This window comes from Bos grunniens, chromosome 24 (genome assembly GCF_055505025.1).
Source record: "Bos grunniens cultivar Pamir isolate PY7600 chromosome 24, Bosgru_T2T1.0, whole genome shotgun sequence".
Lineage (NCBI taxonomy): Eukaryota > Metazoa > Chordata > Mammalia > Artiodactyla > Bovidae > Bos > Bos grunniens.
Window position 1 is genome coordinate 31587847 of NC_141188.1, and position 16261 is coordinate 31604107.

The 16261-nt window shown below is 41.4% G+C and overlaps 1 protein-coding gene across 2 annotated transcripts; it reads left to right on the forward strand.

The window, feature by feature from the left end:
- The first annotated feature begins 607 nt into the window (after window positions 1-607).
- Window positions 608-15908, forward strand: AQP4 (aquaporin 4). Of its 2 annotated transcripts, none has more exons than XM_086372895.1 (5): window positions 608-1470; window positions 4910-5324; window positions 6199-6363; window positions 6637-6717; window positions 10964-15908. In XM_086372895.1, the coding sequence occupies exons 1-5, from the start codon at window positions 1439-1441 to the stop codon at window positions 11240-11242; spliced, it is 972 nt and encodes a 323-aa protein (XP_086229021.1). In that variant the 5' UTR covers window positions 608-1438; the 3' UTR covers window positions 11243-15908. The 2 variants fall into 2 exon arrangements, with proteins under 2 accessions (XP_086229021.1, XP_086229022.1); XM_086372896.1 differs by lacking the exon at window positions 608-1470 and adding an exon at window positions 1520-2019.
- Window positions 15909-16261: the final 353 nt, after the last annotated feature.

The window sequence follows — 16261 nt, forward strand, 5'->3', positions numbered from 1 at the left end:
GTGAAACCATAACTGTTTTCTTCTCTCTCCTGTATTTCTTTCTTGCCACAGTCCATTCTGGGGGAAAAAAGGAAGCTCCTATGTGAAATGAGATGGTAGGTAGAGAAGCAGGGCGGGGATAAAGAGGGTCCCATAGTGAGTTATTATCACAGGTCTAGTTGCCAGTATGATGATCATTATACTATTAAAAAGTAACTAATTAAAATAATATAAAATAAAAGAGGGCCATAAATTACCAGTGATGACAGAGTGCCCTGTATCAAGGATGATGATTATTTCAGTCCTAGGTACCTGTGGTCCATTTTAAGAAAGAAAAAAATGAGATGGTAATGCAGGCACTAACTGTCAGACCTTCCAGAGCTCACCAAACTCTTTAGCCGGGCCTGCCTCACCGGCACACAACCTGTGCATTTAGAAGGGTCCCGTACTTCCTTTCATATCCTACTGCTGCAAACTGGAAATTCTTAATAATTTTTCAACAAGGAGTCCTGCATTCACTTTTCACTGGACCCCACAAATGGTGCAGTCAAGTCAGTCCTGTCCTTGGGTTTCTAGATATTAAATTTACTTCTAGTTCCCACCTCACTGGAAAAGACTTTAATGCTGGGAAAGATTGAAGGCAAAAGGAGACACGGGCAGCAGTGCATGAGATGGTTAGATAGCATCACCAAATCAACAGACGTGAATTTGAGCAAATTTGGGGAGATAATGGAAGACAGACGAGCCTGGCATCCTGCAGTCCATGGGGTCACAAAGAGTCAGACACGATTTAGCGACTGAACAACAAGAAGCAGCTAGTTCCCAATAATTTTGTGCCACCCAACGTTTATCTGTTTAAAATTTGCTACTTCTTACCAACAATTGTTAACATAACAGTCAGGTGAGACTCTAAAGCAGTCTTAAATCCTGTTACTCAAATCAGTGCTGCACAGGCTCCAAGGGACTTGAAGTGATCTGCAGTACTTTAAAAACTGCTTCTGTGAGCAAAAACTTCGCATAGAACCCACTGGCTATGTCGCCACTCAAAAACAAATGCACCGAAGCCTGAATCTCATTCCGTTCATCTCAACTGCTGGATAATGCAAATCCGTGCTCTTAATAGTCGCCCAAATTCGACTGCACACAGAACAACAACAACAAAATTTCTCAGCAGTTCCCTGTGGTGGGAGGATTTCAAATAAAGATTTGGGGAAAGCCTCATTTTCAAGGATTAGGTGAGCCAGCATTTTGTGTTCCTGAAATGTCCTGTGTCTATAACGATCAGGTAGAGAAAGTCATTTCAAGTTCAAATATAACTTGGCGATTGCCACATGGTGCCGAATCTTTCCACCCCTAAGACTTCAAAAACCCAATCAGACAAGTGGCCGTAATCTGACTCCCGGCGCACTGGGAGCCGTGGGGCTGGCAATGTGAGCGCTGCACTCTGGCCGGGGGAGGCATGAGTGACAGACCCGCAGCGAGGCGGTGGGGGTAAGTCCTTCTTTGCCTTAAGGGAACAATGCTGAGGCTCGGATGAAAGATGAAACTTGGGACTCTTTTATTACAGATATGTGTGCTGCTCAGGCAGAATCTAGAAGGAAACTGTAGGGCAGGTGGTTCTTCCAGGGCTGGGTATGGGCATACTCATAAGAGAGGCAGAGAGAGGGCAGAAGAAAAAGGGGGATGATTTACAGCAAAAATCCTCCATATATTGGAGACCTATAGCCCAAGAAAATGCCTCTATGGAGTCTATGGAGGTAAATCTATCATCTAGTATTTTTCATCAGAAAAATCACTCATCTAGGGGCTCAGCTGTCCAGAAGTGGATCAGGCTGGGGGTTCGGCTAGTAAGTAATGTTGTCGGGCTCTCTATAACCCGGTCACATCAACAAACCCCCTTTGTTCTGGAGCAAAAGGGGAAAAAGCACAACAAATGGTATTGATGCATTTCCAGGGAGTGTGAACAGGGAAGGGAACATTGACGGTAGATAACTCAGAGGGGCTGCGAAAGAGCTGAGCTGAGCACTTGTCAAGACAGAGGTATGTATGTGCCGCCAGGGGACCCTGGGGTTCACAGCCCTCTGAGGTTGGTCATTCTGCCCTGGAAAGAGATCAGATTCTGCGGATTTTCAAAGAAAATTAAAGGCATGCTCAAGGTGTCTATTTGTTTACTTCGGAGGTTGGAGGGGGGTTGTTTTTATTCCTCTGGCTGATAAAGTCTTGAAGCTGAAAGAGCAACTGAGCTTCTGAGATTGGGTCTCTGGAGAAGGTGCAGAGAATGAGCAGGGAAGGTAAGGGAGAGGGTGCAGGGAGGAGGCGGCCTGTCCCCAGGGCATGCCTCTCCCTGGGCTCCCTGTGTGGCTGCTGAATGGGACCTGCCGAGTCCTGCCCACCTGGCTGCCTTAGCTTCCTGCCTCTCCCTTTTTTCCCACTAAATCTGGCCACAGAGGACCAGCCCCTGACATAGCACCTAGCCCTCTGTCATCCTGGCTACAGCCGTGGGCTGCTGGTAAGTTCTAAAGCCACTTTTGAAACTTCTTTTTTCAATTTGTGAATTTCTCCCCCTTTGGGATATTGTCATTTCTCCCCCAGGGCACCCTCCCTGGCTGCCTGGCTCCAAGCACTGTTTTGGTCTCTTTATTTTCTCTTTCTCTAGGGAGTGTGATGTCAGTGTCCTCCTAGCTGGGGTTTCTCCTAATTGCATGATTTGCTTAGAGTTGTTCACTGGGATAGGGGATGCTCCAGACAGACGGAGTTGGCTGGTCCCCTTCTGGAGCCACCTAGGCTTGGGCAGAAAATGGGTTTCGCTTTCCAGCCCTGTAGCAAAGCCCCATGTCAAACCAGGGGCTGAGTCAAGATCCTAAAGGTCAAGGCAGGGTTCCCCTGGCGCTTATAGGCACAGTTCTCACCCACTGGCTCAACCAGACTAGGATCCTGGGGACTCGATGGGGGAGGGAAGCGCCCATGCTCAGAAGAACTGCAATAACTCTAATCTGTTAAAATACCTGGCTTTCTTGCCTGCCTTTGGGTGTGTTAAGTTGCTTCGGTCGTTTCTGACTCTTTGCAACACCATGGACCGTAGCCCATCAGGCTCCTCTGTCCATGGGATTCTCCAGGCAAGAATACTGGAGTGGGTTGCTGTGCCCTTCTCCAGGGGATCTTCCCAATCCAAGGATGGAACCCAAGTCTCCTGTATTAGCAGGTGGGTTCTTTACCACCAGTGCCACCTGGGAAGCCCACCTTCTCGCATTACCCTTTTCATAGTCCCCTGGGATGAGTCTCACTAAATGCTTTCCACATTCCATCACTCTCTCCTACCCCATCACAGACCAAGGATAAGGGCAAATGTCTTGAAAAACGGGGTCACTGGGATGATTGTCCCCCAAGAGGAATCCTAGTCATGTCTTGCCATTAATATCCTCAAAGCGCATCCCTTCTCAGCTGTGAAGATCCCAAGGTATTAGCGGGGAAACAGTGGAGGAAGAGAGGGTCTTCCTTCCCAAAGGCTGCCTTGCTCCTCCCCCCAACCTTCACGTCCCTCCCCACCAGTCCTCCCCACCCACTCAAGGCGCAGCAAGCTCCCGCAGAAGAGGTACCGGCAGATTCAGAGAATGCCATCAAGAAGACACTAGAGAAAAACCACTTTCCAGAGCCTCCTGCTTTGAGGCCCATGGTCTTCCTGACCACCTTCCCCTCGCCCAGCGGCCTTCCGCCCCTCTCCCCAAGTCGCTGTCCCTCGCAGTTGGCGGCTAGGGTGCCGGGGGCGCTGCCCGCACACGCTGGCCTCCAGGATCCCTCTGGGAGGATTTTATCAGAGGTGAACATCAAGGGATGGGGAGTCAAGCCCAAGAAGGGACAGTCCCTCAACCCTGCAGAAGTACCGCAGAGGCCAGAATGCACTTCTAATCTATCCCCCGTGTCGAACGAGATGCCTGGGACCCAGGGGTGGGTGGGCTTCCCGGAGCCGCCCCGCCCGGGCGCTCCTGGTCCCGGGCGGCCTGCGCTGGACCTCCGGACCAGGCGGGCTCTAGGACTTCTCCCCACGCTGGCCGGGAGAGCACGGCAGCGTCCTCGTCCCAGTTCTGGGTCCCAGCTCTGCTGTGCGAGTCCCCACTGCCCGTATCAGTCAAAAGACATTCTCAAAAGATAGCCTTCCTGGCTTCCTCACAGAACACCCCTTCATCAGAGTCTCCACTGGAGGAGAGAAGGGAGAGTCAGCTCTCAAAATCCATTTCCAGAATGCCATTTGAACCAGAAAGTGCAAAACTGGAAAAGACCTCTCTTTCTTATGGCCGTAGGTTCCAAATAGAAAGGACATGTAAAAAGTACATTGAAAATGTAAAAAGTTGCTCAGAGGGAATTAACTACAAGGTAAATATACTTAATTCTTTAAGGAACTTGATCCAGATATTTTCCTTTCTAGGGACAATTCAGATAATTTTTCAGTGAAACTGGATGATCTTTGGATATTAAATCAAAGGGGATCAGAATGACAATCTCTTGATTATTAATTAAGGAGATAATTAAGTAGCTAAGGAGATTTTCCCGAAGCATCCTTTCTTTGTATGCAGATGACCTTGAGGGAGGCTTTATATGCAAATAAACTTTGGTGGGAGGTGCCCCACAATAGGCAAGACTGAGGGCCTGCTGCTGCTGTTTGGTGGCTCAGTTGTGTCAGACTCTTTGAGACCCCATGGACTGTAGCCCGCCAGGCTCCTCTGTCCATGGAATTTCCCAGGCAAGAACACTGGAGTGGGTTGTCACTTCCCTCTCCACAGGATCGTCATGACCCAGGGATCAAACCCACGTCTCCTGCATTGGCAGGCAGATTCTTTACCACTGAGCCACCTGGGAGCCCGAGGGCCTGGCCATCATCTCAGGAGACTCTGATTCGGTAGCTTCTGATGCCAATTTTGCTTTTTCTTTTCAGTAAGTGTGGACCTTTGTGTACAAGAGAGAGTATCATGGTGGCCTTCAAAGGGGTCTGGACACAAACTTTCTGGAAGGCAGTCACTGCGGAATTTCTGGCCATGCTTATTTTTGTCCTGCTCAGCCTGGGATCCACCATCAACTGGGGTGGAGCAGAAAAGCCATTACCTGTCGACATGGTTCTCATCTCCCTCTGCTTTGGACTCAGCATCGCGACTATGGTCCAGTGCTTTGGCCACATCAGTGGTGGCCACATCAACCCCGCTGTGACGGTGGCCATGGTGTGCACCAGGAGGATTAGCATCGCCAAGTCTGTCTTCTACATTGCAGCTCAGTGCCTGGGCGCCATCATTGGAGCCGGAATTCTCTACCTGGTCACGCCTCCCAGTGTGGTGGGGGGCCTTGGAGTCACCACGGTACCACCTTTAGCTGTTGTTTTCAGTCTCGGACTCCAGGCAGCTTATATGGAGTGCTAAATGACACCCTGGTGACCTTAGAGTCTTTCCTAAAATTGCTAATTTATTCCCAGGGGTTGTCTGATAACTCTTGATAGGGGTGCAAACTGATTCCAGCCACACTGAATATATCATATAGAGTCATTATTTGCTGTTGAATGACTTGAATAGCACTAAGTCTGGGCAGCACAAAAATTGTGTTGGGTTCTTTTTTCCTCTTTCTCTCCATCCCAGTGACTGCATTGACTATATATATAACATAAGACATTTTTATTACAATTATTTGTTGGTTCACTATCAGAAGGAACAGTTTTATTTGTTGCCATGAACATGAGGTTTAAAACATCAAGGGTCACACTCAAAAAAATGAATTGGCATTTGATCCTGGTTTTGTTCTTAGCTGATTAAGTATATCATTTGTTAGCTCAGCACAGGCGTTGATTAAAAAACCACACACAGTTAAATTTTAATTGAAGTATATATTAATTAATTTAAACCTAATTAATAAATTTAATCTTTGCCTTATAAAATTACAAGACTCCCAAGAAACTCTTTTATAACTTAAGTGCAGCAGTAGCATATTTTGCTTTCTTTGTAGAAAAGAACATTCAGCACAAACTCCCACTTGGTCATTATAAGATTAATTAATTATCTGTGCTGGCCCAAAATAAGTATTTATTTTTGAGGGGGGAGATGCATCTCTCAATCAGGGGTGGAACAGAAGACTCAAACTGACCATCAGTTTTTATAGGAATAAAATGTGCCTTTCACAATGATATGTTATCACAGAAAAGGTTCTCTTGTCAATTCAGATGGAGTATTTTTCTGTCTCCAGGTTCATGGAAATCTTAGCGCTGGACACGGTCTCCTGGTGGAGTTGATAATCACATTTCAGTTGGTGTTTACTATTTTTGCCAGCTGTGATTCCAAACGGACTGATGTCACCGGTTCCATAGCTTTAGCCATTGGGATCTCTGTTGCAATTGGACATTTATTTGCAGTAAGTTTCCAAGTTCCTTTAAATAACGGATCCACGTTGTTTAGCCTCACCCTTCAGCTGGCCTGAAGATGTTGCGTTTCACAGCTGTAGTTCTTTAGTATCCAGCCTCTTCTGTCCATTTTAGGTTATTGTTTTGCTAACTTTGTGATGAGAATGTTGCTAAGGCTGCTAACCTTCCTCTAACTGACTTGGCCAGCAGTGACATAATGCCATGAAGGCTACCTGTTAGCCCTGTTTCAGCAATGTCTGAAGTTGTGTTCTTTTCCCTTGTAGATAAATTACACTGGTGCCAGCATGAACCCCGCCCGATCCTTTGGACCTGCAGTTATCATGGGAAATTGGGAGAACCACTGGGTAACCATCATGTTCATTGTTCATATTTTCCTAAAGTTGAGGACAATGAGCCATAGAGCTTTTTTTCCCATTATTTTGCTCACTAGTTTCTCTTTCACCCAACTGTAACCCCCCCACCACCACTTTATTACCTCTTTCATAAAGACTAGGGACAGACTGGGACAGATTTTATCTGCTGTAAAACATTTCATATCTCTTTTGAGCCTTTAGTGATAGTCTTTTTTTTTTTTTAACCACTGCTCTGCACACTGTATTCTGATAGACTTTGGCAGAATATATTGTATATGGAGGTTGCCTGGCTGTAACAAATTAAAATCAGGGTGGTGAAGTGAATATGATGTTTAAATAATTGAAAGTAAACCCTTCCCAGCAATGACACATAATATGCTTGCGAAACAATAAAAAGAAGAAAAAGAGAAATGCTTAAAAGCACGTAGCAAAAATATTTACCCTTCTTGTTTACAAAAGCATGAACCCAATTAACAGTATAGGAGCTGGGAGCATGTGAACTGCAGATGGTGAGGAATGGATAGTGCCAGAGCTTATGCTATTATCACCATATCCATAGCTGGAAAAATAAGTGACTTTCAGGAAAGACACAATTCTCACACCTCAGGCCTACCCTACTTAATGTGGGGGCAGTGCTTCTAGAGAGCAGCGGTATCCATTGATACCACAGTCGATTTCTTTTCAATTGTTTCTTACCAAAAAGAAATTTAAATCCCTTAAATGAATAATGTGACAGTTCTGAAGATCTTTTACATACTGACTTACAACAACCAATAAAAATAGGTGTATATAAGCCAGCTTCAAATGGGGCTAACTTTTATCTTCATGTATATGTTGTGAATGCTCTTTTACACCTTTTATTTTTAATTCACGAATGTAATGTTTTTTGTTTTATTGCTGTATAGTTGATACACAATTCTGTGTTAGTTTCAGGTGTACAGCAAAGTGATTTAGTTATACACACAAATGTATGAATGTATATATATATTCTTTTTCGATTCTTTTCTGTGATAGATGTCGCTTATGTTTTAATGTCATGCATACAGGGGTTATTAACCCAGTCACATGCATTCATCCGTGATCTATGTTGCAAATGAGAAGAAACTGCCCCACTGCTATGTGTTTTCACTTCTAAGAAAAGTGTACTAAGTCTTTATGAGTAATCTATCCCATTAAATAAAAGCATGAACATCAGTGATCAAAAGCAAGGATTTGGACCCGGCCGTGAAAAAGCTTAGTCAGCAATACTATCCATGCAATTGGTCATTTTGCCACTGAAATTCCCATGTGTGTCTCTAAGGACTTGCCACATAAACAGAATGGAAACACAGTATATAGATCTCAGGGCTTCCCAGGTGGCACTAGTGGTAAGCCACCTGCCAATCTGGGAGATGCAAGAGACACCGGTTCGATCCCTGGGTCGAGACGATCCCCTGGAGGAGGAAATGGCAACCCACTCGAGTATTCTTGCCTACAGAATCCCGTGGACAGAGGAGCCTGGTGTCACGGGGTCACAAAGAGTTGGACACAACTGAGCAAGGGAACACAGTATATAGATCTTATGATAAAAGTACAACTTTTAGTTCAACTTATACACTCAAATAATTTTTCTATTTGAAATTTAGAAAAATGAAAAATTTTAATCCATGAGGACTTTAAAATGTAGATGAAAACATGTGTTTTTATTAATTACTTGAGTTGTGATACACTAGTTAAAATTTGAGTGGCAAAAAAAAATCCTTAGCTTGTTGACTGAATCTAAGGTTCCCCTTGTTGCTATAACACTTAATCCTACTGAAAACTAATGTCCATTTTGTAACAATGGTTGTGTAAAATTAACAATTAAAGTATATCTGTAAATAGGTAGACTGATAGATGAAAATAGCAAGATATTAATGATGAATTTTGCGTGTGGTATAATAATATTTTTTAGTCTTCTTTTCTGGATTTTTAGCAGTAAAAATTCTTTACCTTTATGAATTTTAAAAGTTAAGCGGCATTATAACTTTGGAAATAGCAACTTGAAACTGAGATTTGTTTTGAGAGCATGCAGCCAGATGTCTTCTGAATAAGTGTTTTGAAGGAACTGTAATTATTTAGCAGTCCTTTGTCTCTCTTGTGGAATTTGGAGCTTATGGAATAGAGCATACCAAATGAGATCTTACCAAAGGAATGTAGCACAAAGACATTTAGAGGAGGGCTCTCATTTCCTCTTTGAAAGGGCATTAAGAAGGTCAACTCTGACATGGTTTCTTTCATGTTCAAGATAAGGAACTTGGTTCTTGCAGCCACTTTGTCAACAATTTCCCTGTAAAGTGTATGTGTTCTGCTTCAGCTTAAGTTTGAATTTTATTTATACTGTGCAATGAGGGTGCTAAATGAATTTAATTTCCACAGAGTGTTTTAACCCAGAAGCATTCATCTGATTTTTTTTTCCAAATGAGAGAAGTGTAGCATGTGTGTGTGTATCTGTGCTAAGCTCTTCAGTCGTGTCCAACTCTTCACGACCCCATTGACTGTAGCCCACCAGGCTTCTCTGTCCATGGGCTTCTCCAGGAAAGAATACTGGAGTGGGTTTCCATTCCCTTCTCCAGGGGATCGTCCTGACCCAGAGAATGAACTCCTGTCTCTTATGTCTCCTGCACTGGCAGGCAGGTTCTTTACCATTAGCGAGTATAATAGAAAACAGCATAATGGTTCGAAAGAGCTTTGAAATCAGACAGACCTGAAATCCCAGCTCAACCACTTGCTAAGCATAAATTTTTAAGCAAGCTTCTCACCCTCTCTGCATATCCATTTTCATACCCATAAAATGGGATAATAATAATATCTATCTCAAAGATCAGTTAGAATAAAATGAGTTAATACAAGTTAAGCACTGAATACAGCCAGCCCAGAGAAAGTATTCAATAAACAGTGTTTGGCATGCTGCAGTCCATGGGGTCACAAAGAGTCGGACACAACTTAGTGACTGAACAACAACTGTTGCTCAAGTCCATCTGCTGAATGAACGTCTAATGCTCCACAATCTGAAAGTGAAAGTCTTAGTTTCTCAGTCTTGTCTGATTCTTTGCAACCCCATGGACTGTAACCTAGCTACCAAGCTCCTCCTCTTGCCTGGAATTCTCCAGGCAAGAATACTGAAGTGGGTAGCCATTCCCTTCTCCAGGGAGTCTTCCTGAGCCAGGTCTCTCGCATTGCAGGCAGATTTTTACTGTCTGAGATCCTATAGTCTACATGTACTCTAAAGCAAATGTTAGAGTTTATCCAATCTCAAAACTTAGTTTATTCTAGACACATAACTAATATGATAGAAACTTCTAGTTATTGAATTAAAATCCTATGGGATGGCAAATCCTCTACTCACCATCATCCATAAACTCAGCACAGATTTTTCCACCAAGTCATCAGTATAAGAACCATGAGGATAAATGCACTCTGCAAGAAGATCAATGGACAAACCTTGAGGTTTTCTCTTAAAACAAATCACCAAATTTCAGAGAAAAAAAACGTAACATAAGGAAAGTGACTTATAGCCAGCCTAGACCCATACATCTTTAAATTGTCTAGGAAACATGGAAAGGAGCAAGTTACTATGAAACTGGAACTCTTAAGTACTTTACAAGTATTATTTCAATTTAATCCTGACAACGGTGAGGTGTGTATTATTATTATTCCTGTTTTGCACCTGATGGAATTAAGTGTTCATGAGGTTATGTAATGGATGCAAGCAGTCACAAAATTGCTAAGCGGTAGACCTCAGATGCCATTTATCATGCTGTACTGAATAATTAAAGCCCCAAGTGGTACGATCTGTACCATGATTGTGATTATGTAGAAAACCAATATAAAGATGGCAATATTAAGAAAACAAGTATTGATACTTTCCAGAAAATTTTTTCTCTATTTTAGTTAAATAAGTTTTAGTGTCTTTTTAATTTATAGTACCACCAAAGAGGACCTATCTTTCAGGATTATCTGACAATGGAAAGAACATAATGAAAGCAGGAAAAGAAAAGAGGAAACAGTCTTCTTATTTTCTGTTCAAAATGTTATTTAGTAATATATGGATCTCTGACGTAGATTTAACGTGCTTTCTTATTTTGTTTCCAAGGGTCTCTTTTTATGCATGCCATATTTGCTCTCAATTTAAATCAGCAAAGTTCTATATTCATGCATTGTTCAGAGAAATAGTTTACTCGACTTACGCTCTATAACTCTTCCATCTTTCTCCCAGATATATTGGGTTGGACCAATCATAGGAGCTGTCCTTGCTGGTGGCCTCTATGAGTATGTCTTCTGTCCAGATGTTGAACTCAAACGTCGATTTAAAGAAGCCTTCAGCAAAGCTGCCCAGCAAACAAAAGGGAGCTACATGGAGGTGGAGGACAACAGGAGTCAGGTAGAGACCGACGACTTGATTCTAAAACCCGGAGTGGTGCACGTGATCGACATTGACCGGGGGGAGGAGAAGAAAGGGAAAGACCCATCTGGAGAGGTGTTGTCTTCAGTATGACTAGCAGGCAGCACTGAAAGCAGACAAGAGCCCTTAGAACTGTCCTCAGATCTCCTTCCACCCATTAAGGAAACAGATTTGTTATAAATTAGACATGTGCAGGTTTGTTGTTTCATGTCATATTACTCAGTCTAGACAGTAAATATTTCATTATTTACCAAGGAGGACTGGAAGAAACCTATCATGAATTTCAAATCTAAAAAAAAAAATCTTTTTGAAGTATCCCCAAAGCAAATGTGTATCTAGTTTATCTATTTGACATTAATTGATAATCAATTTAAAATGCTATCAAGATCTTGTTAAGGCTTGCCTGACATATCTATCACACAGACATAACCTATCAGCTTATTTCCTCTTCCTTGTAACTGGTATTGCCAATCCTCATCTGAGTATTTATTCTTTTAAATCCAGTTTGTCAATGGCAAAATACAGAGTATGTCACAGAGTCTTGCACATTCAAGAGAGAAAATATAACAAACTCTTTTACACACAATCCCTTATGTTTAAACTACCTCGGCAAATGAATATTAATGAGTCATTGCTAATGAGTTGTTTTCATTTATATTTCAAATACCCAACTTTCAACCCAAACTCAGTTCATAATATTTCTTCCTCCTCCTCACTGTCTCTAGGGTAAATATGGATCTAAAGCCCAGAAATTTGAATAATGTTCATAAAATTCTTTATGTTTATTCACCTAATAAAACATCTACATCATAAGGTACCTATTGAGACTCAGGACAAACAGACCTGAAAAATTATATGGGGGTGGGTGGAAACTTCCCATCATACAAAAATCCTGTGGAAAAAGGCAATCTGTAGGATGGTTTCAGATGATCTGTTTTCAGTGCATGTCCTCAAATACACCACATGAGTTTAACAATCTAAACTTGTAACCACTTAACCATTTGCTTATTTTTTTTTAATTTATTGGCAAAACTGGGGTTTTTTTTTGTTTGTTTGTAATTTTGGTTAACTGTACTTAAACATTAGCTGAGACATATTTTTGATAACAAGAACATAACTAGTTGAGTTCTGAGTTTTTGTTAATTATTAAGCTCTGCTCATTCTAGAAGGTGTACACACTGGTCCTGCCAGCCCCAATCGCTGCTACCCTCCCACTTCTCATGACATTTATTGATAATCTTCACTGTGCCTTTGTTGATCATCTTCATTGTACACGTAATGATATTTTAATGAACTAAAATGCACGAAGGACAAGAACAACAAGACTGCAAAATAAAAGGGTGAGGACATCAAAATCCTCTGTATTCCAAGCTGACTAGATGACAGTCTTTCGTTTGTAGAGATACTGTATGTAACCCAATGTGGTTTTTAAGAATTTTCATTATTGACTCATTTGTTTGTCAAAATAACTTGGGTTGTTTTTTTTTTTTTTTTTTTCTGTACTGCTTTGCCTTATGTCGGTAAAATTGTCTCTAGAAATGCCAGTTGCTGTCATCTAAACCCCAGTCTGTTCTAGCCTTTGTTTTAGACAAAGAGCTGCAAAAGTCGATTTCACTGAACAAAAGCTAATAGTAAAGCAAAAACCTATCACCGCAAAGAGTGGCTTGTAAATAGCTGATAATCAAGGGCTTTCTTCTCCCAGACACAGTTCCAACTGCGTGTCACTTTTCAGTGTTAATGGCAGTTGTGTGTCTGTTGCAGTGAGATAATGGACCACTATTAAATCTGATTCTCTTCGGTGCTAGGAAAGGAATGCATAAGGTTCCAAGAGAGGCATCACACCAGGGGAGTCCCCAGAAGTCCCACTGTCATCTTTTTGGCAGGTGCCTAAATCCCAGGTCCCTTTGGTGGCCGTCCACACCCTCCATCATTGAGGCACGCTGCTTCCTGCTTGGGACAGCATCTATAGGAACTAGGGTGTATTTCTAAGGATGGTTTATGCCCATCTTTTCATGTTTGCTCAATATATCATTAAAGGCTTAAAACTAGGAGTGGTTTAGCTCAAAAGATAATGCTATCAACCATAGGCAAACATGCCAGTTCAAAAATAAGTTAGGTTAGCAAGGGAAAGGGTCTTCCCTGGTGGCTCAGATGATAAAGAATCTGCTTGCAATGGAGGAGACACAGGTTTGATCCCTGGGTCAGGAAGATCCCTTGGAGAAGAGAATGGCAACCCACTCCAGTATTCTGGCCTGGAGAATTCCATGGACAGAGGAGCCTGGCTGCAAAGAGTTGGACACAACTAAGCAACTAACACACACATCAAGGGAAAAAAGGAAACATTTTGAATACACTTAATGTTTACTGGTGTAGGATCATTTTTATTCAGCCATATGGTTTACTTCTTATACAGTCAATTTTACACTTACTTCCAGTTAGAGCATTTGATAAGCTATCACTGGAAAAAAAAAAACCCTCATGAATTATATTTTGGTCATTTGTTTTCCAGCAACAAGCAGAGTACCTGGCACATAGTAGGTATTCAAAACAAGTGTGTTAGTTGAGAAAATATATATATACATTTCATTTGTGATTTAAGGATATAAATACTTTTCTTTTCATCTTTATTTTGTTCAATATTTTATAGAAGCATGAGTTCAAGGAGTACTAAGGGAAGGCCATATAAATGTAAAAACCATCGAATATATTTTTGCCTTCTACTATTTTAGGGGCATGCAGCGAATGAAAGCTTCTGCACTTTCCTTTCCCCGCATATGAGACAACATATTTTGTATTTCACTCAAGGCTCTACCAGTAAAAAGTAATGAAATTGTACCTTTCTAATGACATCTATGCAGCAGGGGTCTTTTGCCTTGTGGATGACACCAAATTATCCAAGTGTATTAAGAGACTGGGGCTTTTTCCTTTAATCCCTTCTTATTAATGAAGTGCATCGTGCTGCTCCCAGGAGAGTGCTGCTGACAGATATACAGAAAAGAGATCAGAGAGAAAAAACTGGAAGGACATAAATGAATTATACCCAGCCAGGAAACGATGCCAGCCGCCTCTTCCCTAAGGAAAAGTACAACAAGCACCCCCCGCCCCAATTGTAAGGTGGTCCCTACATCACAAATGTATATAGTTTGCCAAAGGAGTACAAAGGGTAAGAGTTATTTTTTAAGTTTCCAGGGCTTTCTTTAAAATTGGGGGTCCAGAGTTTGAAAGTATGTTTTCATTGTAGAAGATAACATTTTCTTCAAAGAGTTCTCAACTTTTATACTGGAAGGAAGTATTTTCTGGTATCTAAATAGTTGCTTAAATGTAACATTCTTACACTTCATTTCTGCCATTTGATGTTTTTCCTATATTCTTGTATTTTCCCCCTTTTGATCCTTTTACTGATGCAGTTGGTAGGTGCTGGCTCAGTCTTGAAGATTTCACAAGATTAGAAGTATTTTGCTAACACGTTTCCCTGGTGGCTCAGACGGTAAAGAATCCGCCTGCGTTGCGGAAGGCCTGGGTTCGATCCCTGGGCTGGGAAGATCCCCTGGAGGAGGGCATGGCAATCCACTCCAGTATTCTTGCTTGGAGAATCCCATGGACAGAGGAGCCTGGTGGGCTACAGTCCCTGGGGTTGCAAAGAGTCGGACACGACTGAGCAACTAAGCACAGCACCCAGCACATGACGGAATTAAGCCATCTAATTATTAGAGGTCTGATTCTAGATAGCACAGAATATTCTTCTTAGACCATGAAACCAGGCAACTCACTTACTGATTTAAACTCCATAATGAACCAAAATATTCCAAAATAGAATAGCACATTCAAATACTAGAATTGATCCCAGTGAAGCTCTCTGTTGCAGCCTGTTGACACTGTTTCCACATGCTGTGAACATGTGACAGATAAATTGCCTTTGTGACAGCTAAGAATGACAATGCGAGCCCAACAGACCAACTTATCAGACAAGAGAAAGCTGATATAAATTCTCATCGTAAGCACTATAGAATATGCAAACTCAGGCTATTTGATACCTGAAAGTCATTCTGTCTTTCCCAATATGTTGATGGCATCAAAATTATTAGAAAAGTGTGTTTACTCTCTGGAAAGTGTAATGTAACACTCTCTTTACCCCAAATTGTGTACATTTGCATTGCTTTCATAGTACTTTACAGATCACTCCAAAACAGCTGTAACTTTTGAAACCCTCTTCCCTAAAATACATGCAAGATATTTAATCCAGGGCTTTAAAACTGTGGCTGCTCACTTTGTCAAATGACAATAATCTATGAAAATACAGATAAAATAAATGTTATGCAACATGTACGATTAACATTAAACTTTAAAGCAGTTATAGCATTACCTATGCATGTTAAAACTCAAGAGCTAAAAAATACACTGAATTTATATAACCCATCAGAATGTCTTTCTAGATTCTCTTCAGGATTAATTAAATAAACATGCAATTTATAAAACTATATAAACAATTGTTTATCACTTTTATGACTCAAATCACAATAAAATTGTAATTCATGATAAACTGGTGAGAATAAACTGAACATATGGTTATATTCACAATTATTCATTAACTGAAATGTTATTCCAGTGTTAGAGCTAATGTTAAGGAGATTGAAACTGTAATGTCTAATATTTGGAATAATCTATTAAAGTGTTAGCACTGTGGTTGATTTCCATGAATTATGTTGATCTCATATTACTAAGCTTGTGCAAATAAAGTGTTTAATATTTTAAAAGGTAAGCATTGTGTTTGATGATTTTGAAAATTCATCCACAGCTTTTGCTCATTTCATCTTGAAGCATCATTGAGAAGGACCGGGAGGTTTAGATATTTGAGTACAATTAACACCAAATGAAATGGTTGTGGAATCCATATAATAAAATATATTTCTGAGAGCCTACAGAGTACACAGTATGTTAGGTCCTCATATAGACAGTGAAAATGTTTTTGTGGGCTTAATTCTAAATGTTCACATCTGTGCAAAACAGACCATTGAATATCAGCTATCATTATAGAGAGTCAAAGAGTGAAGACTTAAACAACTGTGACTCAAATGAGGCTGGTATTGCAAAATAGACGATCCATCCTCAGGG

Excerpts from the sequence above, each read along its gene's own strand:
- AQP4 (XM_086372895.1), top strand. The coding sequence starts at position 1,439 with ATGAGTGACAGACCCGCAGCGAGGCGGTGGGG. Across the intron at positions 5,325-6,198 it reads GGGGCCTTGGAGTCACCACG|GTTCATGGAAATCTTAGCGC; the intron begins GTACCACCTTTA and ends TTCTGTCTCCAG. Across the intron at positions 6,718-10,963 it reads GAAATTGGGAGAACCACTGG|ATATATTGGGTTGGACCAAT; the intron begins GTAACCATCATG and ends TCTTTCTCCCAG.